The following is a 14,855-nucleotide window of genomic DNA, read 5'->3' as shown; positions in this document are numbered from 1 at the left end:
TTAATTCTTTCTTGATTCTCTTCCCACTATCAATGCCTGATTCTCTTCCTATTTCTCAGTTGCAGTTGCCAAAAAAGAGAATCATTTGGCCTAAATAATTGTAAGTGATGTTCTTCAGTCGGAGCTTTTGTGTTGGACTACCTCACAGGTCTCTGACCTATAGATTGGCTATCTTAGGTCAAGTGTCCACCCCTAAACCAATGGCTGGTGGGAAGAGTGGAGGAGGCATGGGTTAGCCAGAGTACAAGAATGATCTGGAACTGCTACACTCAGCAGGGGCTCTGGGTGGTCAGCTTTGTTTGGAAGGGACTGTGGGAATGTCCCAATGTCCCGCACAGACTGGGCTGGCCAGCAGTGAGTTAATTCAGAAATTAAAAGAGCATGATGAAAAAAAAAACAAATTAAAAAATAAAAATAAAAATCATAAAAACAAAACAAAAAAAGGGCATGACTGCACATTCAAAGGTCCTGTTAGCACTTGAGCCAAAGATTGATTATTTCCTGAACTACACTCCAGATAGAATTTCAGCCAAGCCACTCTTCAAATAACAACAGTGATAGATGTATTCTCAAAAATATTTCCCTCAGATCTAGCAGCCAGCTGGCTAGGTTAAACAAGGAATTTAGGTGGCAAGAGACATAATGCAGAGGTAGACGGGATAATATTTGGAATACAGCCAAGGAATCAAGGTTCCAAGCCCATGGATGCTATTACATCACCATATGGTCTTGGGAAAGACACCTTAACCCCTCCCGCCTCAGGCTTGTCATCTTTACAGGTTACAAAATGACAGGGATTATGATAGTCGAATGGAATGACAGGTGTAAAGGTGCTTCTTAAAGTTAGAAGAGCTGCACAAATGTTATATTTACAAGTAGGACTTGTCATTAACTATACGTTTACTGATGAAGGAGTAACCCCACAGTACGTCCTATCTCAATGAATCCACCCTGCACAGGGACCATCCGGTTGTATTTCTTCAACCTTGCTAAACATCAGAAATGGTAACTGTAAGAATATTCAAGACTTACAACGTATTCTAATGCCCTCCCATAGCCCTAGTTTAAATAATCCAAATGGTGAGGAAAGCCATAAAAAAACAAGTTTAGGTATGTTTTACTCCCAGATTTATTTCCATGCAGTATCTTGGAAAAACAAAATAATTTTCCTCATGTTATGCCCCATTTCCTTTCCACAAAATAAAAATTGACTTCCCACACCCCCAAAATGTGCTCAATTTTCCAGAAAACCAATTCAGGAATACTGAGAATGTCTTCATTTTCCTGTTCCTTTATGGTGAGTCTGATGTTTCAACTAGACCAACAACAATAGGAGAAAGGGGTTTACCAAATATTTGTATGATTGATGAGAAACCCAGGAATTTCTATGGCTTCTGAAAAAAAGGAGCTCTGCATCTTTAAGGCTCCACAGAGCTCTCTCTGCTGGTGATGCAGACGGAGCAGGCTCTGCCGCAGATCTCAGCCTATCCTATCGATAAGGTTCAGTTAGCCAAGGTGGAGGATGGGAAAAGAATGGAGCTGTCCCAGCTACTCAATGAGATCAGGGCAAACTATGAAAAGCTCCTCACCAGAAATCAGATAGAGACCGTGCTCTCAACAAGGATCCAGGTAATGATTTCATACAGACAGGCATCTTCCAGGATAAGGAGACAATCCATGTCTATCCAATTCCTGTCCCGGCCTCTCTGAGGTACAGTATTTCCTTTTCAATGCAGCATATACTGGGGAAGGAATTTAGGTTTTTACTGCAATGTGATTGGGACTACAGGGGGGGAAATGCTGTGATTATACTGTTAAATGACCATTAAATAAATGTTGATTGATGCATTTGATTTTTCATATAAATTATGAGGTTACTATCATTAACAAAACACAGGCTCAACATCCAATAAAATGGTGCACTCTAACCTCTTTCAGACATCCTACGTAAAGGAAGCATTTCAGATACCCTTCGAAGATGTTATGGAGTTATTTATAGAAATAATTTAAATAATATCATTAAAATACAAGCTTTATAGTAAGGCTTTTAGCTTGTACATTTTGCAAGATACATCTAAGTAAAATATTGCTAAAAGGCTTCTATTATTTTTTAAAATGAGTTCAATTTTATACCAGCTTGTTATAAATAGAAATCATCTGGTATGTGAACATGGCATCCAGAAAAAATGATATAAATTGGGGCGATCAAAATTCCCCAAATTGATAAGGACTCTCCACTAGATTATAGATTTTTGCTTTTGTACTCGAAGATGACAAATGTTTATTTTTATTTAAGCATGCAATATTTAAGTATTTTTTAGAAAGAGAGCCAAGTTAAATAAGGGCTAAATCCTAATTTCATACTTTGTTTTAAAGTGACAATCACCTTTAGCAATTGATTAAGGTCTCATCTTTAAATAAATGTACAAACAAATATTTTAGAAACAAAGATTCAGAAATTCAGGGTTTGGTTTTTATTTTTGTCTTTTTTTTTTTTTTAGTTAACCTATCATATCTGAGTTCAAGTTCTATGCCAAGCACACAAATACAGCAAAGAGTTTACTTAAGAACATCACCAAAAGTGAAAAAAAATATTTCTGGGAAACCATAGGACATTACTGCATTAGCAATTCATTTTTAGTAACAACATAAATTTAACCTCTGGGTAACATTTTCAGTCTTCCTAAAGAACGATCAGCATCCTAGATTAAGCAAACTCACTGGGATATTTAAGTGTTGGAAGAGTTCACTCACCTTTTACAAAGAGAAGAAAAAAATTAATAGATGATAATTTCTGAAAATTATAAACCAAATAAACATTTTATATTGCAATGACAGAAATACAAGTTACTTAGTTTACAAGTCACAATGCTGAAATGAATAAATTAAAGTGAAAAAGCAAGATGACAGTAAATTTTGTTTAGTCTTCTTCACATAAAACTACTTTAGGGGATTTTTTTCCCAAAGAATTTAGAAAGCCAACTGTAATACATTCAAGAAAGCCTGATTATTTAATTATTACACAATAAAAATAAGCTATTGTAGTTATTTACTGCTGTATAACAAACCACCCCAGAACTTGGTGGATTAAAACAATCATTGTATTCTTTTTCATGATGCTGTGGGTAGACTAGGTTCAGTGGGGGTGATTCTTCAAGCTGCACATGACATTAACTAGGACTGCAGTCATCTTGGGGTACAACTAGGTTGTCTGGCACCTTGGCAGGGCATTTCTGCAAGGCTGGCTCAGCTAAGACAACTAGACGGGCTTCTCTCTCTACCTGGCCACTCTACGTGATCTCTCCATCAGGGTATCCAAACTTCTTACATGTTGGCCCAAAGCTCCCCAAAGCATAGACGTGGAAGCTGTCAGGGCTTCCCAAGGCTTAGGCCTATAGCTGGCACTTCTGCTGTATTCTACTGGCTAAAGCAAGACACAGGTCATCCCAGATTCAGTGTGGAAGGGGACCAAACCAGGACATGAATTTTGGGAGGTGTGACTCATTGGGAGCCATCTTGGGAATCTAGCTACTGCACAAGCCTAGCTGTCAGTTTCTCACTCAACATCTAAAAGACCAGTAGAAACCAGCATTTTTATGTTCTCCTATTTCCTAATTCTTGTCATTCTCTCTTGTACTTGCTCTGATATGTGTTACTGCTTGGCTTTGCCAACTTAACACTACGAATAAATGATACAACAAACCAAAAGAAACAAATGAATTTTGTTCTCTAATACCTTGTGCTGAACTTTATTCAGACTTTCATTTAATCCAGTATTTCCTTTAAGAAAAATCCACGGTACCACCAAATTAAATGTTTTTAACTTTAAAAATGTATTTTTTATATGGACATTTAAAAGTTCTCATTTTTGCTTCAAAATACTACCATCAATTCTATACATTTCTCCTGTTGCTCTGGGGGCCAAATGCTGAGAATTCTGTCAAAAGATAACTTTCATTTAATCCCCAACATCAGCATAAGAACACTTAAAGCTGAACAGAAAATAATCCACTTGTTATTTAACATGAGAACATTTAGAAAACAATCTTTGAAGAAGTCATTTTCACTACTACCCCAGATACCCAGAATTAACATGCTTTCTAAAAAGATCATTTTGAAAAAGGTAAATCAACAGTGGGTTCTCTTAATACAGAAGGCTATAAGAATCTCTAATGCCCATGATAACTTAATGCATTAAATTATTCATAATATACCTCCTAGCAATATTTACTCCTTGTCCATATACCAAGTCCCAGAAATGATCAATTGAGGATATATAGCTGTTTATCTGTTTTTATAAAGCAGTCTACAAGAAAATATGGGGGGAAATAGTAACTAATTCTCTACCTTTCTTCCTTAATGATGCTATAAAAGTTAGAATCAGAAAGTTCTTATGATGCTAGAAAGTTAAGAATCAGAGATCTCAAACTCAAGTCTTGCAAACTTACTTCTCATTAACATGTATTTTTCTGCATTTCATAGACAGTCGTGGTAGGAAGGAACTTTTGAGGTTCATTTTACAGCTGAGAAAACTGAGGCTGAGGGTGCAATGGACTTGCCTGCATATATAATTCGTTAGCACCAGAACACACATGTGTAATTTAACAATTGAAATTCGATTCCTATACTATTGTTCTCTAACTGCTTTTACATGTCTCATTTTCAAGGGTGCTCTTTTTGCTGTTGTTATTGTTGTTGTTGGCTTTCTTCTAGCTGGAAGAAGATATAAGCCAAAAAATGGACAAAGATGAAGAGGCTCTAAAGGCGGCTCAAGCAGAACTCAAGGAAGCTCGACGCCAGTGGCACCATCTGCAAGTGGAAATTGAATCTCTCCATGCTGTGGTGAGAATGATCTCAAAAGCAACTGGCCCCCTGGGTCCCCAGATGTTATCTGATTAAGAGAGGGAAAGGAATACTACTACTGTCCATTACTGGACAGTGAGAAACTGAAAATCAGGCCAGTGCATTGAATCCGTGGTTCTAGCTCAACTACCCCTCTGCTGCCATCATGGCCATGATCAATTCACTCAAGGTTTAGTTCACACCCATAAAAATGAAATAATCCTTGCTTGTCACCCTGGGGTTCTCTAATCGTTGGAGTAGGGGAACAGAGCCTTTGTCATCAACCAAAGTCATAACAGTTGGGAGTCTTTGACCTCTACCACTGAGACTTCTAACAGAAAAATATTTAAACACTTTCCTAAAATGCCTTTTATAAGCAGTTTACTCTGGCTTTGATATTCAATATTCTATATTTTCAATATTTAATAAATCAGGATGATAATAAACTAATCACACTGCAGATTTTGGGGGGCAAAAGAATTATCACAGGATTCCTTTGAACTAGTAACCTTTCTAGCTATAGATATAAAATATATTTTTTTAAAACTTTGAGTCATACATAAAGCTGTAAGGAAACACCTCTTACGTAAGTGACGTATAAACATTGCAACCTCTCTAAGAAAGAACACAACAGAACAAAAACATTGCAAATCAGATTTCAGAAACACCTTTTGTTTCACTGATTCACTGATGAAGATCTATATAAAACAGGAGAGGGGCCTTGAAAACTCCCTGCACGCCAGTGAGCAGCATTACCAGATGCAGCTGCAAGACCTAGAGGCAGTGATTGAAGGACTAGAAAAAGAGCTCCAGGAAGTCAGGAGCGGCATCGAAAAGCAGCTTCAAGAGCATGAGATGCTTCTCAACACGAAGATGAGACTAGAGCAAGAAATAGCAACTTACCGCCGCCTCCTAGAAAAGGAAGAAATCAGGTACCTAATTCCCTGTAGTTAAGGACCAGAAATACACTGTCACTGATGTAGTCAGAGAAATTTCATCTAAAAAATCCGCATCACCATGCCGTGCTCAGAGTACCTAAAACAAACTAAGACTCGTACGCACTGCAAATAATATGTGGAAGAACTATTTCCAGCCTCCCAAAATTATGGACAGACTAGCCAAAGTCAGGGACATTATCTACAACAAAGAGCACAGCAAGTCCAGAACAAAATGTAAATAATTCTCAACTGCTACAAAAATGACTTTCCTTAACTTTCTTACTTTTGTTGCCATTCACCTCATTTAGAATTAGTAAGTGCCTTCTATGGACCACCCACAAAAAAAGCTTGAAAAATTCACATATTACCACATCCCTCCATCCCACAAGGGCCCACTCCCAGCATACATCAAATACCAAAATAATAAAATAATTGTTGTTATTATTCCTATTATTATTACAGTACAACCATGGAAAGCAATGTTGTGAGTACATGATTTGAAAGACTTCCAGATATCCTGATAACAAAAGGTATCAAAAGAGGAATTCTTATTAATTCACACAATTTCATAATCTGTATAATCATAAGGTCATATGGCTTTGAGTACAGCACAGCCTCCATGTTCCCATAAAAAGAAATCTTTATTCTCACTTGCTTCAGAATTCTGAGTCTACTGTGAAACTAGATGGAACTACTTTCACCTATAAGTCTTGCCATTTGCTAAATCCTTGAAAAACGTAAGTTGAATTAAAAATATACCACTTACTCGCTGAGTGATGCTGGGCAAGTTACTGGATCTCTCTGTGCCTCCATTTTCTCATCTATAAAAGGGGAATGATATTGCCTACCTCATAGAATTGCAATGAGGATTAAATGAATTAATGTTTGTAAAGTGCTTAAGACAGTGCTATGTAAATATATATACAGCTATATACATAGAATTTATTATTAAATAACATGGTTGTGAATTTTATTTAATGTCTAAATCATTCAAGGTGTCTTTAATATTCCTTTAATATAATTTTCAAATTTTTATTATGCTATATTTAAGATACACAAGAAAGTATCAAGAAAAATACAACAAGGAGGGGAAGGTATAGCTCTGGTGGTAGAGCGTGTGCTTAGCGTGCACGAGGTCCTGGGTTCAATCTCTAGTACCTCCGTAATACATAAATAATAAATAAACCTAATTGCCTCCCCCCAGAAAAAAATTTTTTAAAGAAAAATATAATGAACTCCCACATACCCACTTCTCCCAAGTTTAAGAAGTGAAACATTTATAATGTTGTTGAAGTTCCGCCCCCCCAGTCCCCGCCCCAGGCACCTAAACCACACCCCCAACAGTTTCATCCTCCTCCCCCCTCAGTCTAACCTTGCTCCCAAATTTAGTAGTTTCATTAGTCTCACAATGTATCCCTAAGCAAAATATGAAATTGTCTTGCATATTATTTCAACCTTTATAAAATTAGCTACAATCTATCTTTTTTCCCCATCCATGTTATCTTGGGAGATTGTTCCATACAGATGCAGTATATCCTTAGTGCACTCGTTTTCACTGCTAAATAGTATTTCCTTTGTATGACTATACTACAGATTATCCATTCTCTTACTGGTGAGCATTTGTTTCAACTACATGCTAATACAATGTTGCTCCTATAATATAATTCTCTCCAATTGCAGATATTATGGTTGTATCCAAGGTGGGAAAAAAGAACAAAAACCTACCACAAGTAGAGTTGGTTTTGTTTTACCTTCAGGTGAGTTTCTGATATAAGTAAACTAACTGGAAAAGTGAAGGGCCATTTATAGAGATTATACGTAAATAAAGTAGCAACAACAAGCAATATTTGAATAAAGTTTGACATACAAATTGGCTGTGAATAGAACTTCAACATTGTCATTTAATGTTTCATAAATAATATTTTCACAGCCATTATAAATGAAATATCTTTTTCCACAAAAGTCCCACAAAAGTGTGAGAATGAAAAAGTGGAAACAGTGACCAAACAGGCAATATTAAATGGAAGTATTGTGAAAGAAAGCACTGAAGCTCACGGCACGATTCAGTAAGTAAAACAATTCTGAGTTAAGAAATAATAATGAATGTACACCAAAAAATTAACTTTAATTGAGTAATAACCTCAGTATCTTTGAATGTTTCCTAACATAATTTTATATACTGTGATTTTTAATCTGACATGAACAAATATATATAAACAAAAACTCAGCTGAAGATTCAATCATCAACTCATCATTTTTCCAAAAATATAACCAAAATGTGAGAATGGCACAGAATCCCTTAGAAATTATATTCATATGATTTTTAAAGAATATAAATTATAAATGCCATAATGTCCATTATAAATTTTAATTTAAAATGTAAGTTACAAATTACATGTATTTCTTGATTTCTTTTTCATATGCAATATTTTTTTTTTTTTACTATATCCATACTTCTTCACATAGAAAGATTTATTTTATCATTTTAGGACAGAGAAAGTGGATGAAGTTATTAAAGAATGGGAAGGTTCCTTCTTTAAAGATAACCCTCGATTAAGGAAAAAATCTGTCTCTCTTCGATTTGATCTGCATTTAGCAGCCACTGATGAAGGGTGTTTACAGACTAAGCAGGATAACCTACCGGATATAGAAGTCAGGCTTATCATGAGAAGATCATGCAGTATCCCCTCTATCAAACCTCCATCAGCAACTAATTAATCCAAAGACAGTGTCTGACCTGATGTGAAAATGACATTAAGATGGACCAAGGGTGGGCCATGCTGACTATCGCCTGTCCCTAAATGAAAGTTATTAAGTACACTTGTTATGACCAACATACGAGTCTCTTCAGGAAAAAAAAAAAAAAAAGGAGGGGACAATATTTCTCTGAGTCTAATTATAAGTGTACTTTTTGGAGAGGGGGAGCTTCAAATAAAATCAGAAATTTAGCACAGTTTCTATTTTATTTATTCTCCAAAGAGTCTTGTTTTTCCCTCGAAATTTTTATCAGAGACTGTAAGTATTAAGAGGGTTTGGTTAAGTCTTTGAAATTACACTCAGTGGCTGGACACTGTAAGAAAAAGGGAATAGTCTGTTTAAATATGATTGTATTATGTTAAGAACCACACTGAATTATTATTCATCGTTATTCCACGATTGGTTGTATCTAAAAAGATTTTTCTACTTAAAAAAGAGAGCACTTATAAACAAACTTTGAAAGAGGACGCACTAATCACTTAACGAAATTTTTTTCATTTTGAGACAACAATTTGCATACTTAGAAAAAGAACAGTTACCTTCCACAAGATGTTTTGAGCAAAATATGGAGCACACCCCAGGGCTAATTTGATGATTAAGAAAAATCAAGTTAATCGTCACCTGAAAGTTTTTTGTAATCATTGATTGGCAGAAGTGACTCTATTCAAAGAACTTTAAAGGTTGTGTCCTCCCCCACAAAAAATCAGAAGGCCAGCTGCACAAACACAACATGAAAGCTAGTTACTACAATTACTAGAACAGAGTTATCCAATCTCTCATCATTCCAACTTTTCCATCTGTAAAGTTAAATGTGATTAATTTGAGTCTCTGAAGTGAGCATTAGATAAAGATACACTATAAAGTATTACAAATATTTCTTGTATTTATTTATGTGAATTAAGATAACAGTGTTATCTAAGCTAAGAGTATTTGCAAGATTTGTGTTTTTAAAATGTTCAAACCGTAATAAATATGGATAGAAAATATATTTGTGAATAAGTCAAGTATTGTTGCAGTTTTTTAAACAACCTAATCTGTTTAATACAGGTATATTTAAAGACCTTAAATAATGCATACCTGTTTTAAACATTAGAAATTTATAAGCTATCAATTTTTTTCTAAGCAAAAAAAAAAACCATTGAGTACAATTCACCATACTTTCTCCCAGCTAAAGTATTATCTAAGGGCTACAGCTGTTAGCATATTAATACAGCCTTTGCAACTTTCTGTCCTCTTTGTCAACCAAAAAAAAAAAAAAAGGTATATTTTAACCAGAAGAAAATTATGTTAAATAGTCTTTAACATAATACAGGGAATAACATTTAAATTTTCTTTCAATTACTTTAGTTCCCTTTTAGACTGGCTTATTCTATTTAGTGAAAAGGATGATTTTTTTGTCAAGGAAACAACAGCATGTTATGTGCTTATTCTTGCATAAGCCTCTGACCTAAAATACATCCTATACATAAAAGTGTTTTCATTCAATGTTAGTTAAATGCTACTAACTTTATCAAAGCTTTGAAAATGCAATCACAGAAGCTATTGTACTAAAGTTACTGTACTAAGCAACAGTATCATAATAAAGGAATATAGCTAGTGTAATTTACATGCAGTGTTAAAAACTTTGTACCAGGCATCATGAATGTGACTGCTTGTTAAAGTAATTCCACCATGCAGCTATTGTATGTATAACATGTACATTTTAAAATACAGTACTTGAATTTATAACAAAGTTTTATTTGCTTTGGGACATTTAAAATTGGGATATGAATTTACCAAAGTAAATGATACCACTACAATAAAAAAAAATTGAAACATGAGCTACTAACCTGCCTTGTATTTGATACACTGTGTCAAGTTTAATTGTTCCAATAATTGTCCCAATTCCCTCCCTTGGGGAATGAAGAAAACTGTAACCACGGTGGACAGATAACACTTTTATACTTTTTTTTTTGAGCAGAGGTACTGGGGATTGAACCCAGGACCTCGTGCCTGTTAGGCATGCACTCTACCACTGAGCTATACAAAAGAAAAAAGTTTACAAAAGAAAAATTAAGAATGGTATATTCTAACACATGATATAGTCTGATTTTAAAAATAAAAATAAAAATAATCCCATAATCCCAGGGAAAAACATGTAAGAACAGTCACCATTGGGAGAGTGCTCACTCTGCTCCTGGCCCTGTCCTCAGCATCTTTGTGCACAACCCCACATCCCTATGATAATCCTGCAAGATACATAATATTATCCTCACTGTATGGATGAAAAGAAATTAATACCCTTCAATCTCTCTGAAATGGTTCAAATGCATGTTTCCATAACAAAATACAAAAGTAAATAATGATTCTAATTACCAACAATTGCAGGATCCCAGCCCTGGGGCTGTCACTACTGACCCCTGAAACCAGGAAGGACTCATTTAAATTCCCTAGGCCTCAATTTTTCACACCTGAAAATGAAGGGAAAGGTGGTGCTTGATCATAATTCCTACTCTGCCTACCTCACAAAGCTGTCTGAAATAATTACACTCTTGAAAAGATCTGGCAAAGCACTACTCAAATACACAGTACTATTTGGATGAAAATTGTCACCAGGAGAGAAGAATTTGGGAGGCTAATTATGTTGACAACGACTAAGTAGTAGTTCAAAACACAACAAGTAAAGAAAAAATTTTTAATTCTTCAGTTACTGCTAAAAGAGTCATTCTTTCTCAGTGAGTTATCCAATTTGAACGGTTCTTCCATAATAGTTTAAAGTACAAAATGTTCTCTAATGTGAAAAAAAAATGGAAAGTTTCAAATGGAATGCTATTATGGCACATGGGCCAAAAATAAACTTTAGCTAAATACTATGCATACACACATGACTCAAATTATCGGCACATGAAATCAAAGGAAAGTTTGTGCACAGGGTAGAATTTGGTTCTATGCTTATAAGTTGTGGCCAGTACATACGCACAGATCGCCAATGTTCAAGGGCATGTTACAAATATTTTGAAATAAGGTGTAAGTGTAAATCAGTACAAGCCTTTTCCAGTTTCCCTTAACCACTGAGACCCTAGACCAGTGGTTTGTAAAAGCCCACGGAGCAGGGATTTTAGGTTTTTCAGGGCCATACAGTCCCTGGAACTATTCAACTCTGCCTTTGTAGCTGAAAACAGCTGTTACATAAATAATACATAAATAAATGGGCATGGCTGTGTCCTAATAAAACCACAAAAACAGGAGGTAGCCCAGATCTGGCCTGCACCTGTAGTCTGCCAACACCTGCCCTTGACCCTCAAATAAGGTATGTGAATGATGGACCATACCTCAGATTCCCCGGGACCATCCTGTTTTCAAACACTTTCATCCTTTTCCACACTATGTGTCAAAGCTCATGTCTCAAATCCCCAGGTATTTTGAAGGCACTGCTGAAGGCTGTAAAAGCAAACCTACTTGGTCAAATTCTACAAAACATCATGAATCACTCAATCCTGGCAATCTGCTGGGGTTCGATATTTCACAACAATTTCTAGAGATAGCAACTGAATAGCCATCACTTGGGCTTTCACAAGCATGGCTAAGAAAACTAGCTTATTTCACCATTTTTCCTATGGCCAGACTTTTATAAACTATTTGGCTCGGACAGAGTTCTGTCCTTCCCTTCCCTATTTTAAGAAAAAAAAAAAAGGCCATTTAAAAAAGTTTCATTAGACCAAACTACAGACAAATTGCACAGCTCAGCAGTTGGTTCAAAATCTTTTTTGGCCACAAACCTCTTTGAAAACCTGTTAAACTCCAAACCCTCTATCTGAGGGGGTGGGGGAAGCACCTAAAAATTACATACAATTATAAAGGGCTATAAAGAAATAAACCTCCTAGAGCCAATTCACAGACTACTAAGTGCCCAAGAGCTATGGGTTTTCCCTTGTTCTCTCCCATTTTCTCCCTCCTCTGCTTCCTTCCCAGTCATGGTTCTCTTTCTACCCTTAACTGTCTCCCTCCCAGAAACTGAAGAAACCTGGACTTCAATCCTAGGTCTACTAGTCACCTGCCTGTTTTGGTTTCCCTGCCTTGCAGGAAAGAAGAACTCAAGGAATCATACTTCCTAGTGTCAGAGAGGAAAGCAGGCCAAGTTCCCAGATCTTGCTGCCAGAAAGAAAACTAAACTACTCGGTTCTAAGATGAGTTCTGGGGTTTACCACTAGGTACCTGTGAGGGCTCTCAACAACTTTACAGTTACATACAGTTTAAACAGTCATATTAATGATGCATCTCATATTTCCCAGGAATAATCACCATTCCAAAAGTCTATCCTGTGGTCCCCATCAATAACCCTGTATGTGCAAGATTATATGTCCCAATGTTTGCTTGGGGGAAGAAACAACTCAGTGTAAGTGGAGTCCATCCTGCTATATTTCACTCTTAATTTCTAGGTTTTAATTTCTAGGGCTTTCTCTATTATATTTTGCCTTTATTTTTCCTTTACTTTTGCAAATCCTCGGAGTAGAGAAAGAACCAAAAGGATGAAAACAAGACAGTCACTTATTTATTCACTCCACAAATATTCAGCACCTGAGAGTGCACTGTTCCAGATGTTCAAAGACCCCCTCTCAAGGAGCTTTCATTCTGATGAGAAGAAAAAACCAACTCCATAACAGATATAGTATGCCTGTGAGAAGTGCTGCAGGAAAAAACAGAACAGACCATGAATAGCGGGGAGGCGGAGGAATGAGCTGTAATTTTAAATAGGTCAGGAAAGGCCTACTGGGAAGGTGACTTTTGAGTAAAGGCATGGGAATGAAAAAGTGTCACTGCTCCACTGAAATCCCCTTCTTTCCTTTTCCACCATTGTTTGTGCCACCCCTTTCCCACTATGGTGTACTTTGTTCCTAACACCCAGCGCCTGCAGGTTTTCTTCAGACGACTGCCTAGAGATGGAACAACAGAGCTTCTGCCCCAGCGCAGCCCAATCCAATCCCCACCGTAAAAGCCCGAGGAGAGTACTGCCATACCCGCTGAGGCCTTCGTGTACCTTACATTAATCTATGTCTCTGATGCTCTTATGTTTAAAAAAAAAGGAAAAGCAATTTCATGTGCATTAGCTCAAGCACCATTCAGGCTTTAATGACCTCTTTTTTTTAATCTTTCCCTTCCAAACGCTCTTCGATTTCACTAATCTCTATTCATGAGTTTAAAAATACTGGAGGTGGAAGGACTGGACAGATGGTCACTTGTCCCTGGCTTCGCAGACTTCTAGAGAATGCGTGGCTAAAGGCAGCTGAAGAAATCAGTCACTCTAGACATCAATACTGTTTTCAAGTAATTTCAGATCCTTCTCCCTCCACAGTAACCCACAACATCGGCCAGGTGTTTGTATATCCAAGGAGAGACTACTAACTAGTAAATCAAAGTACTCATTATTTAGTGGAAAGAGCCCTGGACTAGACCAGAGGCTGCCTCAATACACATTTACTGAGCATCTAATAATGTGTCAAGCCCTTACTGGGCACTGGCGAGACGAAGATGACCAATGCAGATGGCTGAACCTTCCGACACCACGTATCAAGTGAAGACGATAATAAAGTTATCAAACAACTTTGGGAAGGGCTGGACGGGGGGAGGAGTTCCAGAAGGGCATCACAAACAATTTGAGCTGGAGCCGGAAGGACAGATGAGTCTCAGCTGAAAAGTGAAGAGCAGTCCTTCCCGGCGAAAGGAGCAGAATGAGCGAGGGCGCGCGCTGGGACTGAGACCCCGGCCCCTCGCTTCTAAGACACACAACCTGGGGCGAGGGGATTAACATCTCAGGGCCTTGGCTCAGAAACCTGCAGCAATGACACGAGACTCGCGCTTGGGAAAACTGAAAAAGTCCGTGTTGCTTTCGCCAGGGCTCCTGCCGGGCCGTTAGGGCAGGAAGTCGGGTGAGGCGCGCCTAGGGACCGAAACTCGGAGAACCGGGAGCTGGCCGCCGCCATCCTCTGCTGAAGCATACGCTCCAGCTGCCAGAGAAAAGAGGAAAGAAAGAGACCGGAAGGGAACAAGCGAAAAAAACTCGCGGGGGCGTGTGCGGCCCGAGCCTGGCCCGGGTGGCGCGCGTCCAGCGTGGCCACAGTGGTTCCGGGGCTCGCGGCCGGGCGCGCTTCCCGCCGCCTTCCGGCCCCGCGCGGGGAAGCCGAGGCCGCACTCCCACCTCCCCTCGGCGCAGCTTCGCACCTCCCGCCGCGTCACCCGTCGCCGCTCCTGCTCCTCACGGCCGCGGGGTCCGGGGCCTACCCCTCGGTCGGGCCACCTCCGCCCTCTCCGCTGTGACGAATCGGCACCCGGCTGGCAAAA

The 14,855-nt window shown here is 38.0% G+C and overlaps 1 protein-coding gene and 1 long non-coding RNA gene across 3 annotated transcripts in view; one reads left to right on the top strand and one right to left on the bottom strand.

The window, feature by feature from the left end:
• LOC135323269 (uncharacterized) overlaps positions 1-14,844 on the bottom strand; it is an 82,582-nt gene extending 67,738 nt beyond the window's left edge. The window contains exon 1 of the long non-coding RNA XR_010384679.1: positions 14,736-14,844. This is a non-coding gene — a long non-coding RNA (uncharacterized LOC135323269). The remainder of the gene's footprint in view (positions 1-14,735) is intronic.
• On the top strand, positions 1,466-10,373 carry KRT222 (keratin 222). Of its 2 annotated transcripts, none has more exons than XM_010991780.3 (6): positions 1,466-1,629; positions 4,714-4,842; positions 5,554-5,774; positions 7,461-7,537; positions 7,711-7,846; positions 8,270-10,373. In XM_010991780.3, exons 1-6 carry the CDS (start codon positions 1,534-1,536, stop codon positions 8,496-8,498), a joined length of 888 nt encoding a protein of 295 aa, XP_010990082.3. In that variant the 5' UTR covers positions 1,466-1,533; the 3' UTR covers positions 8,499-10,373. The 2 variants fall into 2 exon arrangements, with proteins under 2 accessions (XP_010990082.3, XP_064352131.1); XM_064496061.1 differs by having other exon boundaries at positions 1,555-1,711.
• Positions 14,845-14,855: the final 11 nt, after the last annotated feature.

The sequence above is a fragment of the Camelus dromedarius genome, chromosome 16 (assembly GCF_036321535.1).
Source record: "Camelus dromedarius isolate mCamDro1 chromosome 16, mCamDro1.pat, whole genome shotgun sequence".
Taxonomy (NCBI): domain Eukaryota; kingdom Metazoa; phylum Chordata; class Mammalia; order Artiodactyla; family Camelidae; genus Camelus; species Camelus dromedarius.
Note: the sequence above shows the minus strand (reverse complement) of the source record. Positions and strands in the feature narration are given on the sequence as shown.